Source organism: Trichosurus vulpecula, chromosome 5 (genome assembly GCF_011100635.1).
Source record: "Trichosurus vulpecula isolate mTriVul1 chromosome 5, mTriVul1.pri, whole genome shotgun sequence".
NCBI lineage: Eukaryota > Metazoa > Chordata > Mammalia > Diprotodontia > Phalangeridae > Trichosurus > Trichosurus vulpecula.
Genome location: NC_050577.1, coordinates 215,589,978 through 215,610,417, shown reverse-complemented (window position 1 = coordinate 215,610,417; position 20,440 = coordinate 215,589,978). Strand labels below are relative to the sequence as shown.

The window sequence follows — 20,440 nt, the reverse complement described above, 5'->3', positions numbered from 1 at the left end:
ATATGGTGAATGGAAATCTTCTATGAGCTAATTTCAAAATGAAAACAAAATTAATTACTATCTCCTTGACTATTTCCAGGGCCCACAATTCCATTGGCATCAATGCAGGTGGCAAATCCTCTGTAACTTAGTGTTCAGGAGTTGCTGTGGCTGAAAAAATTCGCTACCTGGTGACCACCTTCTGGCAATAAGGCACTACAAGCTTAGCTGGGCTCCTCCTTGATTGAGAGATGGGGGCTCTGTTGCTGGGCCTTTTCCAGCTCTGAAAGACCCACCAGAGCTTGGCCTCTGCTTACCTAGCAATCAAGAATACCTTGATTGACCTCTACAACACCATGCACCATTAGACATCAGGGTAGGACTTTAATGGAGGCATTATTGTAGGTGAAAGAATTTTTAAAAAGTCTTGAAATATAAGTGAATTATTTTCTTAAAGGGAAGATAAATTTTATAATTCCATGTTTGTTACAATATGTTGAGATTTCAACAGCTGCATGCAAGAAATGAATGAGAAGGGGAAGGTGAATTTTGTGTATATAATTCAGACTAATATTTTTGAAAAATCAAATTTTCAGATCCTCAATGGGAAGCATATACTGAGCCCCATGCCCTATGAACGGTGTCCTTATTTATTGATTATATAAATTATAATCTGATCTACTTCACACACTCATGATGTTGTTGCCAAATTCCTTGGAACACTCCCTGTAAAGTATGGTGGGGCCCTTCACTTAAGCTATGTCCAAGTTTGTAACTTCAGTTGTACTACATTTGGTAACATGAAAAAAAAATGTAATTAAGATATCCACTAAGAGAGAGAGAAAGAGATCATGTCTGCCTGGAAATTTCTACTAAGTCATTAAAGGGTCTATGATGATAAACGGAGGAGGCAGCATAGGGGCTAAAAAAATTTTATAATAATAACTTTCGCTGATATTCTAATCTGTTGTGCTATTTAAAAACTCCAGACTGTTTCAGTTCATAAATTTTCTTAGGTTAAATTAAATGATATGGTGTAAACAAAGAACAGAATTTTGTTAGTACACAGTTATGGGTAAGAACGTTAACATTAAGAAGTCAAGAAATTTAAAGATAAAATTCCAGGAATTAAATCTGTGTCTTGTAACCACTCCATCTTAAAGACTCAGCTCATGTCCCTCAGTGTATTCAGACCCTGCTTTCTGTGGCAACTCTACATAACTAAGGACAAAAAATACGAACAAGAAAAATAATTCATTTGGGTAATTTGAATAACATCTGGAATAATACTTTGAGTTGAGATATTTGAAAAAGGCAGAAGTAGTCTCTACATTTTATTTTACTGTTTTTATTGTTTAATATATTCCTCCAATACAATCCATAGGCTTATTTAGTTTATCTGAGTAATAAATATATTACTTCATTAATCTGATAAGCTCAAGCATACAGAACACAGATAAGAACCAAGATGTGAGCAAATGAGATCTGCTTAGCTGGAATGGATGACGCAGAATTGTCCATGCACTAATAATGCTCATGCAATGAACTCCTAGGTGAGTCCCTCAAAGCTCACCCTCTGCACCTATTTATTCACTCTTCCTACTCACACCAAGTGTGTTTCTCTCATTTCCTAGCCCACAGAGGCGCAATGGAGGTGAGGGGGTGCTGCCGGAAGCAGGCATATTGATATTGAGAAGTGATTGCTACCACTGTGTTGACAAGGCACCACCCCCACAATGACACTGGTGTGAAGTAGGCACAACAGGTACCATCATTCCTATTTTACAGAGAGGGAAAGGAAATGAGGCTCAGGAGAGCTGGGACTCAAAGCCAGGTCTTCTGACTCCTAGTCTAGTGCTCCTTCCACTATACCACATGACAATATACACAATGACTCACAACTCATAGCAGTCTGTGGCCGCCTGAGGCCTCTGTAAAATAGCTCATGCTTCTAATGACAACCTAGAGGCTAAATTATGTCAACTCTACTCTATTTAAGAAGGCAGGGAAATATGTCACACATTTTAGAAACCTCGGTGAAAATGGATATGATTTTTGGGAAGTTTTGGTGTTTAGGTGGCTACATTTGGTTATCTGGAAGATCCTCTTATGTGAATGAGACCCCTTGTTCTGTGATCATGCTGCATAAGTGAGGCGTTTTTACCATATATCAAAGTAACTACAAAACACGATATAAATGTATGAGATAACACACTTCCTCCTAACACAAATTGGCCGAATTTACTGTTCGCCAATTCCTTTATTTTCTAGGTCGTACTCTAAAATTCCTTTTTCCCTAATACTTGAAGATGCTATGAACTCTTGAACTTTGCCCTTTAGAAAATGTAGTTCATTCTGCATTTTCAGCATGCTGTTATCATACTGCATTCCTTCAAGGGCTTTCTGCATATCCATAATATCCGACACGGCTTTCAGCATATCATCTTCCATGTTAAACATCTTCATGGTCAGATCTTCCATTTTCTTTTCTGTCCCTATCAGATCTTGGGAGACCTTCAGAACCGAGTGAACGGCGCTTTCGAGCGCCGGCAAGTGGGTCTTGCATTCTTCCACTTTAGGCTCATAGTCAGTCAGCTTATTGCTCAGATCTATTTCTCTAGCAAAGAGACTTCTTTGTTCCTCTTCTAACTTTTCAACTGCTTTTGTATCTGACACTAGCTGCTCTTCCACTTGTAAAAGATCGTCGTCTTCTTGCCTCTTGATGGTTCTAATATTTCTCATAGTGCTATCTTCCAAATCTTTGAGCCTTTCAGTAAGCAATTTTATGCCTTGTTCAGCCAGGTTAATTTGGCCAGTAACATGAGAATGCATACGTTTGGCTTCAGATTTTAAACCGCCAGTATGAGCATTCATGTCATCTAGGTTTCTTTTCCAGGAATCTGTAACATTCTTAAATTTCACATTAACGTTCTGCATCTTTTGCATGAGCATCTGCTCACTGTTCTTAATGTCATGGATGATGTTATGGAGACTGGACACTTCCTGCTCAAATTGGGTCATCAAAGATATGGCTGATGTAGTTTCCTGCAGGACACTTTCAGTAGACTCAAGCTGCATTTATAACACAAAACAATTCCCAAGTCTACTTAATAGCAGTTAATGGTGGAGAAACACACACATTAACAATTAGGAACACAAGAGATGTGCAAAGTTCAAGTTCTGAAGATACTCTACAATATATAAGCACATCAGTATCAGAGCACTACTCACAAAGGGGAATTCATTTACTAGTTGTTTCATTTTATGACTTTTGTCAAAATTAACAGATTACATATTCAAAGTTACAAAAATATATACCTGCACCCTTCTCAAGGTCTTGGAGATTTGTATCTTAGTAAATAATATTAAAAGCAAGAGAGAATTTCATCTTAACTACTTTTTATCTTTTCTGGGGTGTATAAAAGTGATCTAGATAAGTTTTATAATTTACTCAGCTGCCTCTAATTTACAATCTGGTTATTCATTCAAAAAACATTTGGATAAAAAAATTTTTTTTCATAGAAACATTTTTCTTTGTGGTTTTCCAAACCTCTTCAAGAGAAATTACCTTAAAGTTATACTTTGTAGAAATTACAAACAAGTGTAAAAATGAATACAGAAAGTTAGTGAGATTGAAAGCCCTTACAAGTTTTGATCTAGATCCGTGATTTTGCTGGTGTAGGGACAGTTGCAAATTGTCCTTTGCTCTTCAACCTAAGTCTTAAGAGAGTTTGCTGGGGGCTTTTTGAGCTTAAATGAGCTGCCCAGGGTTAGGCAGGCAGTATGTGCCAACTTCCTGAGTCTGAGTTTGGCTCCTAATTGACTATGCTGATGTGATGCCATCTCTCAGACTCTGTACTACTCGCCTAATAATAAGGTACCTTTAGATTTTATATTCTGACATGCCCCTGGGAACACTGGTAAACCTCCGCATAGATCTATAGTTTGTAGTACCTGGAACTGAGGTGCCTTTTATTAACAATGCTAACCTTGGGGACATACAGAATTTATCTCTCATAGACAAAGAGATGGCTTTGGGGGCCACCAGGCCTGTGCTAAGCCAGATTTAGCTAATGGAGCCTGGAGTGGATCATGACCACTCTCCTGGTGTCTCCAATTGCTTAAGGCCACCCTTTGGTCAAAGGCCTGTTTCTTTCATAGAGGTCACCCACTTTCAGGACTTAGAATTTCACCTTTACAAATAACTCCCAAATCTGCAAGTTCTCACCTCAGGATCTCTAACTGGATACTGGACAGCTTTGTTTGGATGTTCAGCCATCACCTCAAACCTAACATGCTAAAAACCAAACTTGTGGTCTTTACATTCAGGTGGGTCCCTCGAAACTATATAGCAAAACTTTCACCATAGAATTGTTTCAAATATTGTTCACACTCTTTCCCTCCCAGACCTTCTCAGTCTCAGATGCTGCATCCTACTTTAATGATAATGAGGGACCAGAATCTCTTTGTCCACAGCAATTATCTGTAGTGTCAGTCATTATTTTTTCTCTTTTCCTTCTTGCATCAGAGGAAGTAGTATCTCTTTCCAAGGGCAAACCTGTCTACAGATGGTCTTCATCCCAATCCCTCCTACCTTTCCTCCTTATCTGAGATCCTCTTTTTTGCACTTTCAACCTCTCCCTCTCTACTAGCTTTTTTGCTTCAGGCTACACATATTAAATCTCTCTTTTCCTAAAAATAAAAAAAAGAATCCTTCTTTACTCTTAAGTTACTCCTCCTGGAGATACTGCCTCATCTCTCCTTTTACTAGCATTCTTCATGAATGAGTACTTTACACTCAATGCCTCCACTTTACAACTTTCCCGCTCCTCAATCTCTGGCAATCTGTCTTCCATATTCTATGTAAAAGATTCTTCTGAGGGTCATCACTGAATTCCACACTGCCCAATCCAATGGCCTTTTCTGTTTGCATTCTCCTTTGTCTCTCTGTCGTATCTGACACTATCAATTCCCTTCCTGCCTTTCTTGAAACTCTCCTCCCTTGGGGTTCCATGGCTCTGCACTTCTGGGGTTCTTCTATGAATTTTCTGTCCACCCTTTTTTGTCCATCTCCCTGGCTCTTTTTCTTCCCCTTGCTCCCTAATTTTAGGCATTCCCCAATGTTTTGCCTGAAGCCTTTTCTACTTTCACCATCTCCACTCCTTAGAGAACTTATCTATTCTCATAGCTTCAACTAACACCTTGGGGTAGGGGACTCTCCAATCTAGATCTCTAGTTCCCATTCCCACCATGCTCCAGCCCCCATTTCCAACTTCCTGTTGGTTAGTTTTACCTGAACGTCCCACCAGAAACTCAAATTCAACTTATCTAAAACCAAACTCATCATCCTTTCCTGCTTTCCTTTTCCCACAAGGGTCTAATATCTTTTTGTATTTTTATGAGTCCAATACTGTAATGAAAAATAAGACATTTTTGTAAAACCCTTAAGGTATGCATTTGGATAAAGTACCTTATATTTTTTAAGCACAGTAATCTTTACCAAATTTTCTTATGTTGAAGTTATTACCTTTTCAGAAATTAAATCAACTTGACTTTGAAGGCTATGGAACTCTGCAGCTTCCAATTTCAGTAGCTGGTATTTATTTTCCACATTATCAAACTTTTCTGACTGCTGAAATACAAACCTGTAAAAGACAAGCAAACAATAGTGATAGGGCTACACATTACACATTTCAAACAGGTACTATTTTGCATCAAGGTTGTAAAGAACATTCCAAATCCACAAGGTCATAAATTTAATTCTGGGAATTAACTTCTTATTCCTTTTTACTGCTGAGAGGGCTTTGAGCTGACTTGCCCAAGGCCTCTGAGGCCACAGGAAGTAGCTGAGGTGGGATTTGAATTCTGTTCCTCTGACTCTTCAGGCAGGGCTCCTTCCACAGCACCATGCTGCCTCTAAGAAAATCTCTATTATGTAAAGTTGCAAGGGAGTTTTATCAGATTTAGCATAATTATTAAACAAAAAATTTTCACAAGTGATAACTGAACATTACCTTAAAGGACATACCCACTTTTGAGATGAACAAATATATTCTAAGATTGAGCAGTTAAAATTGATCACAAAACTTATGAAAATTATTTAATTCAACTAAACTAAATAAACATGTAGTTTTATAGTTAGATAAGATATTTAGATAGTTAGATAAGAAACTGCCTTATTGAATTTATGGTCTAGGAAGCAGGTATGGTACATACACAAATATCTACATGAGAAACGCATGCTACACATTCAAGCAAAGTGCTAGGTGACGAGAAGCCAAAGCGGGGTTTGTTGTTGGCTATTTGGGGTGGCTAGAAGGTAGTAGCTGGAGGCTTGGCAGAAGGTTTCAGTAGCCAGGGATAGATTCAAAGTCCAAGAACCTGAGTTCAAATTCTGATGATGCCACTAATATCTATGTGCCTTTGGGCAAGTGCTTTAAGTTACCTGGGCCTCCTCTGTACACGGAGGATTTGTACTCTTCCACTGCTAACCCTGTGACCGAGTTAGCCTTTAGAGGATGTACAAAGCCACCATGAAGAGGTGGAGGATGGGGAAGAAGAGGGAGGGCTGAATATTTTCAGTCTGATGGAAGGAGGTAAATAAAAAGAATGTCCAGGATGGTTGAGGAATTCAGCTGGCTGCAGTGCAGAGTATGTAGAAGGGTGGGAGGTGAGATAGGGCAGAAGGCAGAAAGAGCCAAACTATGAAGGGTCTGAATGCTGGGAAGGGGAATAGGAAGCCATTTATAGATTCTGAGCAAAGAAAAAAAGGCATCACTGAACAGGGGGGCTGTATCTGGCAGGAGGGTGAGGAATGGTTTGGTGGGTGGAGAGAATGGAAGCCATGTCATAGTAAAGAGGGTTTGTATTAGTGCTGGCCATGGGAATATAGGGGAGAGGACAAATGTGAGAGATGTTGGGGAGACAAAATTAATAGGGCATTATTCATCTCCAGGAGTGTTTTCCTGAAGAATTAAATTCAGCGGTGTAGGAAACAAGAGAATCTCCAAGTGATTTCTATAAAATCTGATTACCCTACTTAGACTGTGTAAACTTTTTTCAAGCTAAAATCTTATTAATGTCTCCCTTAGGGTTATCATTTCCTGACTTTTTTTTTCTCATCTACCCAAGTCAGCATACCCAAACATGCAGTGAAAATATATGACAGAAGGCTAAGATATATTATATGTGTGTATGTCTGTGTGTGTTTGGGGGCAAAAGGGTGTGTTTGGGGGCAAAAGGCAAGGACCAGTAATGATCTGCCAGTCCAAAGGTCAGAGGTTAGACAGCACTAATTTCAGCTAACAAAGAGGGAACAATCCTGTATTGAAATGATCAAGTCTCTAGATATAGTGAACCCTCAAGGTTTTTAGGCCTCTTAGGCTTCTGGGGTAGTTGGGTTTGGGAGGAGCTGGGGTAGGAGCACTGATAGATGCAAAGTGGTCTCACATAATCTATCAACAATCAACTCAACAAATATACATTATGTACCTAGGATGTGCCAGGTGTTGGAACAAAACTACATTTGTTAATGGATATTTTCTGTCTTGACGTCATCTTTCTTTCTAGTTTTTGCGGGGATGGGGAAGACTGGTGTCTCCCTCTCTCACTCAGGCCAGAAGTGCAGGGGCCACTCATGGGCCTGATTCTAATACTGTGGGTTTTTTTTTCTAAAACTGTTTCACCCCTTCTTAAACAAGGTGCTCACCATACTGATGCCAGACTTCGTGCAGATACCAGGTTGGCCCGGTCCACTGAAGCTCTGAAATCCCGGGGTTAGGAGATTCTCTAGTCTGAGCTTCCTCCAGAAACAGGTTTAAACTACCACACCAGGCCCATCTTCCATATCTAATTTGTCCCCTCCCACACACTTAGCCATTTCTTGTAACAAAGAATAAGAAAAAAATCAGTTCAGCATCAACCAAACTGACAGCGTAACACTCCACAGCTATTGTTTCCCATCTCTGCAAAAAAGAGAAGCAGGCACATTTTCCCAACTCTTCTCCAGGGCTTTCAACAAAGCCAAGGAGGCAAAGACCAGAAAATTACATTCAACATCTTGGGACTGGTTTGTTGTAAAGGATGACATGTGGATGATGTGTATACAAAGTGTGAAAGTTCAGAACGAACAGGAGACAGAAGAAATGAGAGAAAAGACAACAATACAGGAGGGCTAATGACAGAGATCTAGTATAGAATAGATCTGAATTACTGAGGGAGGGGGAGAAGGAGAGGACATCATCTGCACTTTGATACAGTGTCTTTGAAGGCCTAAGACATCTATCTCTTTGCCACGTGGCATCTGACCATCACTTAACTGAAACTCCTCTCTCCAAAGCTGCCAGTGATCTCTTAATTGCTAAATCTGATGGGTCTTTTCTCAGTCCTCATCCTTCTCAACCATCTACTGTATCTGACACAAGTGACCAACCTCTCTTCTTGGATATACTCTCTGATTTGGGTTTTCATGACCCTCCTCTCTCCTGCTTCTCCTTTGATGTACCCACTCCTCAGACTCCTTTGCTCATTCACTATTCATATCCCATCCCCTAACTGTACATATTCCCAAAGGCTCTATCCTAGAACCCTTCCCCTTCTCTCTCTACATGCCCATTGATCTCATTAGCTCCAACAGGTTTAATTAAATTGATTTGAATGACTCCTAGAGGTACATATTCAGCCTCTGCCTCTTCCCTGGTGTGTATTACAACACCAACTGCTTAGTGGACATTTCAAACTAGATGTTCTGGAGATACACCGAATGTAGCAATATCTAAAACATGATCCCTTCCCCCATATCCGGCCCTCTTCCAAACCTGCCTATTTTTGATGAAGCTCCCCATTCTTGCAGCCTCCAGATTCTTAACCTTGGTATTATCCTCTACTCCTCACTCTCCCTCATCCCTCGGTCAGTTGCTGAATGTTGCCATTTCTATCCCCACAACATCTTTCTCATCCCAACTCTTCGTCTCTCCTCTCACAGCTACTGCTTTTTGCTGAGATTACTACTGTGGCCTCCTAATTGGTCTCCCCATCTCAATTCCTTCCCCAGGCCAGTTCATCCTCCACTTGGCTGCCAAAGAGATTGTCCTTAAACACTCAGTCAACATCGGGGTCTCTCTTGCCTTTAGGTGCAATTATACATTTCTCTGCTTAGTTTTTAAAAGTCCTTCACAACTTGGCCTCGTTATATCTTTCCAGCTTCATTATGTATTCATTACCTCCTGTACTTTGCGATCTGGCCAAACTGGCCTTCAGTTCTTCATCTAAAGCTTTCCGTCTCCTGCTCTGTGCTTCCCTCCCTCAACAGATACTCCTTCCCCCTCTACTCTCTTCTTTTGTTGCTTGTCCTGTTTCAATGACATCATGATGGGTGATGTCTTGACTTGTGCATTAACTGGACTTAAGTGAGACTGTTGTGCAAAGTCATCAGCCTCACTCTCTCTTCCAGTCATTGAAGTCCAGGGGAAAGACAAAAGTCAAGATGATGATGGCCCAGATGCAGTGGATGACCTTTGTGTCTTTGATGTCTGACCGATCTCTAAGTGTTCCATAGTGCCCATTCTGTTGGGGGAAGTCTTCACACACTTGGGGCAGGCACCTCTCTAACTCACCAGCAGATCTGAGGCTTGTTGGTTATCTACAACCTGCCTTAACCCAATGGTTTCACCAGGGCGTGGCCACTGTGCATGCTACAGCTTCTTGGAGCTACAGGTGAGAATAGGCAGACAACAAAGGTGGATGAGCAGCCCTAAAAAGGCCTCAGCGAGCCCTCACACCAGAGGTGCTAATCCTCCCTGAACCCCCTATACACCACTCTCTTACTTTACGATTAAGCTCAGCCACTGCCTTCTATATGGAGCCTTCCCTGATCCCTCCACCTGCTGGTGCTCTCCACCTTAAACTACTTTGTTTTTAACTACATTGTATTTATTTGTGCTTATTCTCTTTAGATTTGCTCTGTGCGTCTTTACACATGTACTTGTCCTTCCCATCAGAATGTAAGCACCTTCTCAGTTGAATTTGCTTCATTCGTTGTATTTGAAGCTGTGGTGCCTAGCACACTGCTTGGCAAACAGTAAGTGCTTAATACTTGTTGACAGATTGATCTCTATAGTGACGAGGCAGATGTGCAAAAAGATTAAGAGGAAATGGACATGTGCATATGTCCTGGAAAGGGGGTTTAAAAGAAAATATAGGTGAATATATCAGTTCATTTATTCAGTTCATATTTAAGATTTGGAAGGAAAAGTTATTTAAATTCTTTGTACATTTTTAAGTATCTTAAAGATGTGGAGCAGTATCTGAGGAGCCAATAAACCTACTTATATTAGAACAATCAGACCCATGTCGTAAGTGAATGGTTCTCAGTACAAAGTTTTGAGGGCTGTTCTGTTTTTGGCCCAATGATCACCGAAAAGCCACAATATTTTTATAATCAAATGATGTTAACTGAGCTATATATTTTTTGGGAGAGTGGTTTTAGTATTTATAATTGAACCACAATACAAGCTAGATATCGCTCCGAAAAAGTCAACAAGTGATGACAGCACTTTTTTCAGAAAGTATTTCTGATTACAGTTTATCTTTATGGACACTTTTACAATGTTGTTTTGTTCAGTCATGTCTGACTCTTCATGACCCTATTTGGGGTTTTCTTGGCAAAGATACTGGAATGGTTTGCCTTTTCCTTCTCCAGCTCATTTTACAGATGAGGAAATTGAGGCAGGCATGGTTAAGTTACTTGCCCTGGGTCACACAGCTAGTTGAATGTCTGAGGCCAGATTTTAACTCAGGTCCTCCTGACTCCAGGTAGGGCATCTATCTATGGGGCTACATAGCTGCCCCAACTTTTACAACACAGTTGATCTAAGTCTATTCTGGCAATGCTAGCTAATTATATTTCCCTGATAGCTGAATCAAGTTCTACCTTGCTTTAAAGTTAAGTAAAGCTTGTTCTTGCATCTTCCTAAAGCTGCAGGTATCCATTAAGTAAAACCTTTCAAAGTTGGAAAAAATTCACTTTCCTCAAGCTTCCAAAGTTATCATACAAAGTTATCATATCATACAAAGTTAACATACATATCATACATCTGTTACTCAAAGACCCCAATCTAATGCATGTCTGACTATCAGAATCACAGACTTAACTGAAATATTCTTCTCCTGCCTGAGAAAGTAACGCGTGCAAATACTGTCTACTTGGTCCTCAATGTTACCTTACTGACCCAAGGTAGCAGGGAATTATTCAGAATATAAAATCCAATTACAGAAAAGATTTCCTGAGGAATTTTTATCATGTAGACACAAGGCTAGCAATTTCAATTAACAAATAAAGATGGCAATTTCAATTCCATTTGTGCTTGTAATTCAGTTCAAAATCCAACAGCAGGATTGATATCATGTCAGCAGAAACTGCATAAGCAAGAATAATCTTAATCCACATCTCTAATCACATAACCATAGTATATTAGGAAATGTAAAGAATCTTAGAGATTTAGTTCAATCCTTTCATTTTATAGGTAAGGAAACTGAAGCCCACTATGCTGATTTACTCAAGATTACATTGCTAGCAAGAGAAGTTGAAGGAAACAGGTACGTTTGTACTGGAAAAGAGAGGATTTCAGAAGATCATGATAGCTTCAAGTACATGAAGGCCTAGTATACGAAAGAAGGGATAGAGGGTTCAGCATGGCCCCGGAGGGGAGAATTAGGAGCACAGGGTGCAAGACAAAGAGAGGCAGATATTGGTTAAAATTCCCAATAATTAGAGTCATACCAAAGGGGGATGGCCTGCTTTATGAGCTGATAGGCTTTGCCTGGCTGGTGGTTGTTAAGCAGAAGCTGGTAAGGGCTGAACTTGTGGACTTCCCAAGTCCTTTCCAATTCTGAGATTTGAAGAAAATTGCCAGCTGCTAAGAACTGTGGATTTCCTCGTTCAGTGCTCTTTCCCTAACTCCAGAAAGTCCAACTCTAACCTCCTCAAGCATATTTCATACTATTTTCTCTTCACGTACTTTATGCTTCTTTCCTTTCCCTGAACTCAACCCACCACCGCTCCTGTTCTCCTCTTGGCCTGGAACATGCACCATTTCTACCAGCTGAAACATTTGGATTCTTAAAGGTAAAGTTCAGGTCTCATCTTTTCTAGGGAGCTCTAAATTTCCCCAATTGGAAGTCATCTCTCTTTTTCCAAAGTCTATCCCATTCTTTAATTATATGCACTCTTCAGATTCTAATCAAAGGTAAGCAGCTAGGTGACACTGCAGTGGAGACTTGAGTTCAAATCTGGCCTCAGACATGTCAAGTCACTTCACTTGTTTGCCCCAGTTTCTTCAACTATAAATACGGATAATCATTGCACCTACTTCCCAAGGTGGTTGTGAGGATCCTGTGAGAAGATATTTGTAAAGTGCTTAGTGCACACAGTGCCTGGTACAGAGTAAAGAAAAAGGAGTGGACGTGGAGTCAGAGGACCTCGGTTAAGATGCCATGCTTCGCCACCTCTTGGGCAAGTTGTTTCACCTATCTTAGCTTCGCCTTCCTCATCCCTAAAATGAGCGTGGTGGACTTCCTTCCAGGAACTTCCTTCAAGCTCTCTATTGTCTATGCCTTGCATGTGGGGGTGCTTGATAAAAGATGTTTGCCAAATTAAATTCTTCTGAATTAAGCCCCACATGCCCAAACATCCTAGCATGAGTTCTTGAAATACTGAGACGTTTCCTGCTCACATTCCAAGAACAAAGTTTGCCCAGATGATCTATAAGTGTGGGGGGCAAATAAGGAAGTGCCTGTTGGTCTATTGTGTTAGTGGTAGAGACAGAGTATGTTGAATAGTGGTTACTCTAGCAGGGATCAGCCTAAGAAGGGGAACCCGGCCAGAAGGGCAGGCCGAGTCATACTTACCATTTTGGGTAAGTGAAAAAGTTAAAACATTCAGGCCAGAAAAAAAGGGAACTGCTATTGGGAGCAGAAATCACTTTTTTTTTCTTGTCTTTGGAGGGGGGAAGGCAGGGCAATTGGGGATAAGTGACTTGCCCAAGGTCACACAGCTAATAAGTGTGTCAAGTGTCTGAGGCTGGATTTGAACTCAGTTCCTCCTGATTCCAGGGACGCTGCTCTATTCACTGCGCCACCTAGCTGCCCCAGAAATCACTTTCAGTAAGGCTCCATGAGCACCATGCTATGTCCATTTACAAGCAGAAAGCAAGGCATAATCAATGTTGTCATACGTTCTACGTATCAGAATATCTGATGATGCTGTTATGGAGTTTCAGGGAGGAGGGCAAATTGTAATTATACCTGTGGTAGACAAGGAGTAATAGTCAAAAGTAGGGGTAAAACATCATTATCTACATGCAACCTGTACTAGAAGATTCTGATGTGCCACTAAACTACAGGGAACTGGTCTGGAGGGGTAGGTATCATGACACATTAAGACCTTGAGGGGCCCCAAACTGATAAATCCAGAACAATGACAACAAGTGTGAAGAAGATGGTTTTCTGGAGTGTGAGAAAACCAACTTGGAGAAACTTTTGCATTTGAGTCAATAATTAATTTTGCAAAGAGGCTGCCATGTTATATTGCCTGGGAGGTTTTTACATGCTTTGCCTTCATTAGAAAGAAGCAAATGACCAAAAAATAACTTCTATGACTTGTTAAAAAAATTATATTCCTCAGTCATTAAGTCATATATCTTATATTTCTTCAATCACCAAGAACTGGTAAAACTATAGTTAGTAGATTCTTTTCAAGAAGGCAGGAAAGGGTTATACATTTTGGGAAGAGTTTCATCAAAACAGAGTTAAAAAATGTAGAAAAAAATCCACTCTTCAGAAAGCCTTTCTGAAGGGGTTCCAGATGGTTAAGATTTCATCATACAAATAACTGCAAGAGAAAGCTACCCTACTACATGAGTGAAAGTGGGTGGGTGGGGGGGAGAGAGAGAGAGAGAGAGAGAGAGAGATGTGATTCTTGGTTCACAAATGATACTTGATGCTGCCTAATCTAGAACAAGCTATCACAAACTGATGTCTTAAAGAGGGCAAAGATAATAGTACAAGAATGAGAAAAATTTAAAATTCTACAAGAACAAGAAAAGTAACATACTTTCAGAGATAAACTCTAAACATCTCAAATTTCTGCTATGGAGAGCTCATTTGAGATAAGCTTCATTTCTGGAGAAGAACTGACACGGGGCTACAGTAAATCATGAATCTGTTTACTAATGTGTGGAGAGGTCACAATATGCATTGTTAGGAGGAGGGAGGAAATAAAAAATGCTTAAGATATTAAGGTTAAAGTATTCCAGAATTAATTCAAAAAACTCTACTGAACCCTTGCTAGACTATGCTCCACTACAGATCACAATTGGCCTGCTTTGTATCCTTCCAACCCTCTCATTGTTTAGAAAACATGAACTTCTTGAGATCCACTTTTATGTAGGGTCTTCTGAATGAAGGGTCCAGAGATATAATGATATGTGTAAAATGACACACAAGATTTTAGCACTGTGCCGAATGGCCTCTCCAACATTTCTACTACTGGGGTTAGCACAACATATTAGGACCGCACCTAGCTAGAGAGGATCCTAAGGGACAATACTTACTTAGTATGGTGTCGGTTGGCCCTGGTAGGAGCTGCTGGAGGGGCCATGATACACAGTGTAACACCCGGTTAGTTATCATCTGAACACAATTAATAGTTTTCCTGGAGAGATATTACTGCCTTCTAAAAATATAAAACTTCACCCTAAATTGAAGAAGTGCTTGAGGGATAACACATTAATAATAATCTCAAAATAGGGTTGGCTACTGAAACGCCATGAATTGAATGGCATGAATTAGTGCCATAAGTGCCCTTTAGTAGCATGAATTAAATTCGAGTCAATTTGGCAAGCTTTAAACACTTACCATGTGCCAGAGAAAGAAGGTCAAAATGGTAGTAGCCTTCAAGGAGCTAGTTATACTGAGCGATATAGGTGGATGGAATCTCAAGAGTGCTATGATTGGTATAGTTCCAGCTGTCTCATTGGTGCAACAAGGAAAATTCTTCGTCTGTTACGTGATAAAATAGGCCACAGCAACATTGACAAACATTTTGCAAATGTTAAGCTTTTAGACAGGGATGGGAACTGGGATTATGACTTCATTGGTACAGGGAACTCCTGAGTACAAGAAATCACTTTACCAATGCTGGTTGCCACCTTCTCTGAATTTTTAGTTTCTGAGAGCTTCATAGGGCAGAGATGTCAAACTCAAATGCAAACATGGGCCACCAAGTTGTATGTAAAGGATACCTATGGGCCTCATCTTAACATAGAAAACTACATGTTAACAGTATCTATGTTTTACTGTATTTTTATTTGTTAAATATTTCCCAATTACATTTTAATCTGGTTTGGGCAATACTCAGGAGTGTTGTGGGCCATGTGTTTGATACCTCTGACCTACAGCACTGAGAGGTGACATAGCCAGCATGTGGAACTTGAACCCATGTCTTCTTGACTTTAAGACCAACTTTCCATTCATTATAGTTGAAAGATAGAAAGTTTATTTCAACGTAATTTTTTTTGTCTAAAAAATGCTGCCCAAATGAAGAAAATTATTATTGAAGAAAAATACATTTTTAGGGTCTCATCAAGTATTTTTCTATGGTTTTTTATTACTTTTTTCCCATCATTAATATAAAGTTTTCCAGTAGGCAAAGACCCTGGGGCCATCTAGTCCAATTTTTACCTGAACAAGAATCCTGTCTCTAGTATTCCTGACAATTGGGCATCTGGTCCTTGCTTGAAGACTTCCAGGGAGGGAAAGCAAGTACCTCCTAAAGAAATCCATTCTATCTTGAGATGTTTCTAATTGTTGCAAAGTTGTACCTGACATTGAACTGAAATCTCCACACTTTTACCTCTCATTTGTAGTTCCAGTCTCTATGACCAAGTTGAACCATCTTTCGAATGTCCCTTCCATATGACAGGTCTTCAAGTACTTTAATACATAGTTTTATTTCCAGGTAGCCCCAGTTCTTTTCTTACCCAAACATCTCTAGTTCCTTAAGTCCTTTCATGTTTGCATGGCATAGTCTCTAGTCCCTTAACCATTCTGGTTACCATCGTCTGGTCACTTTTCAGCTTGTCATTGTCTTTCTTGAAAGGTGGTAACTAGAACTGAACACAGTCTTCCAGATATAGCCTGACTTTTCATGATCAAAGAATCACAGATACTTCAAGGCCCTCAGAGGCCAACTAGTCCAACTCACAACTCTATTTTGGAAAGGATCTCCATTCTGTAACTCTATTTCCCACAGAGCAGCACATGCCTGGGTACGGGTTCCATCAGCAATGGAAATATGATAGTTAATGAAAACTCATCTTGAGAGGTCATGGCAGAGCATTTCAATCTATGGCATGGGTATGAAAGCAAAATCACTAAGCTATGATGCCACAGAGGACTCTATGTGATACCCTGTAGAAATGTTTGCAAACTTAAAAAAAAGCATAGAAGATTATCTCATCATAATTAAAAATAACAAGAAAGAGCTTGGAAAAACATTTTTGGCAGACAGATTTGTATTGACATTTAAAAAATATTTCATGCATTCTAGCAATACTTTATCTTCTAAGGAAAACTGAATTTAAATAAAATCTTCCTGTAGAATTCAGCTTTTTCTAAAGTAGTCCTTTTCCTACATCTCCTTGTGGCAAGGACTTGACCATGAACTCTTGAAGGCCATGCCATCAGAGTGCCACCTCAAGGTCTACTAAGCAGGACAAAATTCAAGTGTAGGCCTTGTGGTGAACTGTCTGTTCTCTGAGGACCAATGTAGCTAAGACTGGGGACACTCATCACCAGGCTGGCCACAGAAGCTATCTACTAAGTCAGAGGAGAGTGGCAACCTACACTGTTAGGAATTATATTGCTGATAAAATCACACAGCTTTGAAGTATGAAGTGCAGCATGTTTGTCTACAGTAGGCACAACCTGGTAAATGTCGAAGTGGAAGTAGATGCTGTTAATTTCATTTGTCTTTGTGCTTTAATTTTCTATTGGGGCTTCTTGTAAAAATGAAATTTATCTGACAGTGTAGCACTTCGTGAAATCATAAAACTAAATATAAGCTTGCAATAAAGGGTATATTTTGGGGGAACTCTGGATCAAAAGGCTCAGAGATGATAAGCAGTATTGGATTTTACTAAAGAGGATACTTAATCTTTCAAATTACTAGGCTCCATTATGAAATTATTTCTCCTAGTGAAACAAGAGCTTCTCACTGTGCTCAAGAAGATGATGCATGGTAAAGAGTGTGACCAGTTTATTTTCTGCAATAGGAATGGCTGAATTTTCTCTTCCCACATGAAAATTAAATATTCTATATAAAAAAGAAAGGTTATTTAATAATGGGTTATCTTGCCTAAATGGAATATAGAAACAAAGTCAGGCATCATTAAACATTTAATTCTTTCATTTGACAAGCATTAAGTACTCATCTTAAGTATTAAGTACACTGTTTAAACAGAACAGAAAACAAAGATGAATATGATTTCTGACCTCGTGGAATTTACAGCTTGGGAGAATACAACATAACCCCACCTCCAACAATTCATGTCAGTAATCCAAGGATCCATGATTTTGGTGGTAGGAGTATCCCCTCTATCTATGTCAACTGGAGGAGAACAAATGCATAAATAAATACAATGTATATCACCCAAATACATGAGCGTGCCTACCTCAGAAAAGTGTAACTTCAAAGTCAGCATTATACAATAAATTCTAGAAAGAAAATAAGGTTTAAAATATCCCAGGAATGAAAACTATTTTAGATCTGATGGCCTCAAAGGTCCTGTCTCGTTCTAAATTGTCCAAGGCTCTCAGCAAATGAAAATGTACAAAACCAGGATGTAATGAAGTCAGTTAATTCAAAAAGTAGGGTGAGAGTTTCGCTATTTAAATAGTTAAATTAACATTTTTTTTGGAGGAGGGAAGGCAAGGCAATTAGGGTTAAGTGACTTGCCCAAGGTCATACAGCTAGTAAGTGTGTTGAGTGTCTTAGGCTGAATTTGAACTCAGGTCCTTCTGACGCCAGAGGAGGTGCACTCACTGCACCACCTAACTGTCCCTAAATAGTTAAATTAAATAAATATAATTATAGGAAAGGACTAGGAAAAACCAGCCAACAAAATAATGACATTTTACAGCTATCCCAACACTTAGCACAGTACTTGGTACATAATAATAGTAATACCAAGCATTTATATAATTTAAGGGTTTGTGAAGTGCTTTACAAATATTCTGTTTTTTTCCTCCCAACAGAAGATATGTGCTACTATTAACCCCTTTTTATAGATCAGGAAACTGAGGCAGGCAGAGGTTAAAGCTAGTATCTGAAGACTAAATTGGACTTGTCATAGCAAGTGCTTAATATAGGTTTGATTTGACTTGACTATTTCCTAGAAGTCCATTTGTCTTCACTTACTCTGAAATAACAGAAAGATCATTTTAATTTTTTAGAAAAAGCAAAGACTGATGCTTTATTTTTGTAACTTTTAGGTCCACCACAGCCAAAGATTGGAAAATTCAAGAGAACATGTCCACTTTCATCAAAATCTTCTGCATAAATCCTACTATCAGATTTTGGCGTAAGCAGTAGTGTTTGCATATGACAGGCCAACAAGTTTTGTGTAAATTATTAAAAAACCTCTATAAATCTCTCCAGAGTGAAGGGAAAGGTGATCAATCAAAAACATAATACTTGTTCTATGTGCCTTAGAGGACTGCCATGAAGAAAGCACTTTGTCAACCTAGAATCAGTAGAAAAATTATTATATATAGTACATGATGTGTTATCATGTATTATCATTGTTCAGGAGCTTGACTCTCCAGTTGAAACACAGAGACCTGCTATCTCTGCAAAGATAAAGATCAAGTAAGAAACCGCAAGGGAAAAAAAAAGTTGGCTTCTAGCAATTTGGGGATGGGTTTGGCTCTGAGGTATAGGGGTCTGTAATAATAAAGTGAAAAAGCTCTGTCCACGGTTCTCTCTTCTCTGTCTATACTCTCTCGATGACCTCATTAGTTCTTAAGGATTTAACTATTATTTTTCTGCAGATGATTCCTAAATCTACCTATTTATTGTCATCTATTTTCTGAACTTCAGTTCTGTATACCACCTGTCTGCTGGACATCTCTACCTGCATACCCTATAGTCATCTCAAACTCAACATGTCTGAAACAGAACTTATTATTTTTTTCTTTTATTGTTTACATTTATTGTTATATTATTGCTGGTATTGTGTACAATGTTCTCTGGCATTATTCATTTCACCTTGCATCAGTTCACATAGGTCTTCCCAGGTTTTTCTGAACCCCCTTGTCATTTCTTATAGCATAATACTATTCCATCACAATCACATATCACAACTTGTTCAGCCATTCCCCAATTGATGGGCATCCCCTCTTTGCCACCACAAAAAGGGCTGCTATGTTTTTGTATATATAGGTCTTTTTTCCTTTTTCTTTAATCTCTACGGGATGAAGATTTAGTAGTACGCGTTGCTGGGTCAAAGGGTATGCATAGTTGGATAGCCCTTTGGGCATAGTTTTAAATTGTTCTCCAGACGGGTTGGACCAGTTCACAGTCCATCAACAGTGCATTAGTGTCCCTATTCTTACCTCTGTTGAGGACACATTCTTCTAGTCATCCAGGTTCACAACCTAAGAGTCACTCTCAAGTTTCATCCAAATCAATTGTGCCTCAATATTACTCACATCTGTTACTTTCTCTCCAATAACAACCATAGGTAGGATGAAAACTTGGGCCTAGTATACTGGTCACGTATGACCCAGGCTCTGTGCATTCCTTCCCCCTACCACGCAGCTAGGTGGCGCCATAATGTACAGAGTGGTGGACCCTCAATCAGGGAGACCTGAGTTCAAACCCCACCTCAGATACTTATCAGCTTGTGATCCTGGGCAAGATGCTTAACTTCTGTTTGCCTCAGTTTCCTTACCTTTCAAATAGAGCTAATAATAGCACCTACCTCTCAGGGTTGTTGTGGAGGTAAAATAAGATATTTGTAAAGTGCTTTACAAACCTTAAAGCGCTATACAGGCATACCTCAGAGATACTGCAGATTTGGATCTATACCACTACAATAAAGTGAATATCACAATAAAGTCACACAAATTTTTTGGTTTCCCAGTGTATATAAAAGTTATGTTTACACTCTACTGTGTAGTCTATTAAGTGTGCAATAGTATATGTTTAAAAAACGTACATACCTTAATTAAAAAATATTGCTAAAAATTGCTAACCATCATCTGAGCCTTCAGGGAGTTTTAATCTTTTTGTTGGTGGAGGGTTTTGCCTTGACATCGATGGCTGCTGACTGATCAGGGTGGTGGTGGCAATTTCTTAAAATAAGACAATAATGATGTTTGCCTTATCTATTGACTCCTTTCA

At 39.4% G+C, this 20,440-nt stretch overlaps 1 protein-coding gene across 3 annotated transcripts in view; it reads right to left on the bottom strand.

Annotated features, from left to right (window-relative positions):
- LOC118850375 (IKBKB interacting protein) overlaps window positions 1-20,440 on the bottom strand; it is a 29,777-nt gene that overhangs the window by 5,349 nt on the left and 3,988 nt on the right. For 2 of the 3 annotated variants that reach the window (XM_036759724.1, XM_036759725.1), the window contains 2 exons: window positions 5,507-5,624; window positions 1,312-3,051 (listed from right to left, as the gene is read on the bottom strand). In XM_036759724.1, coding sequence (XP_036615619.1) covers window positions 2,221-3,051; window positions 5,507-5,624 — 949 coding nt within the window. In that variant the 3' untranslated portion in view covers window positions 1,312-2,220. Of the gene's footprint in view, window positions 1-1,311; window positions 3,052-5,506; window positions 5,625-20,440 lie in introns of those variants that run through there. The other variant, XM_036759726.1, reaches the window with a different exon arrangement.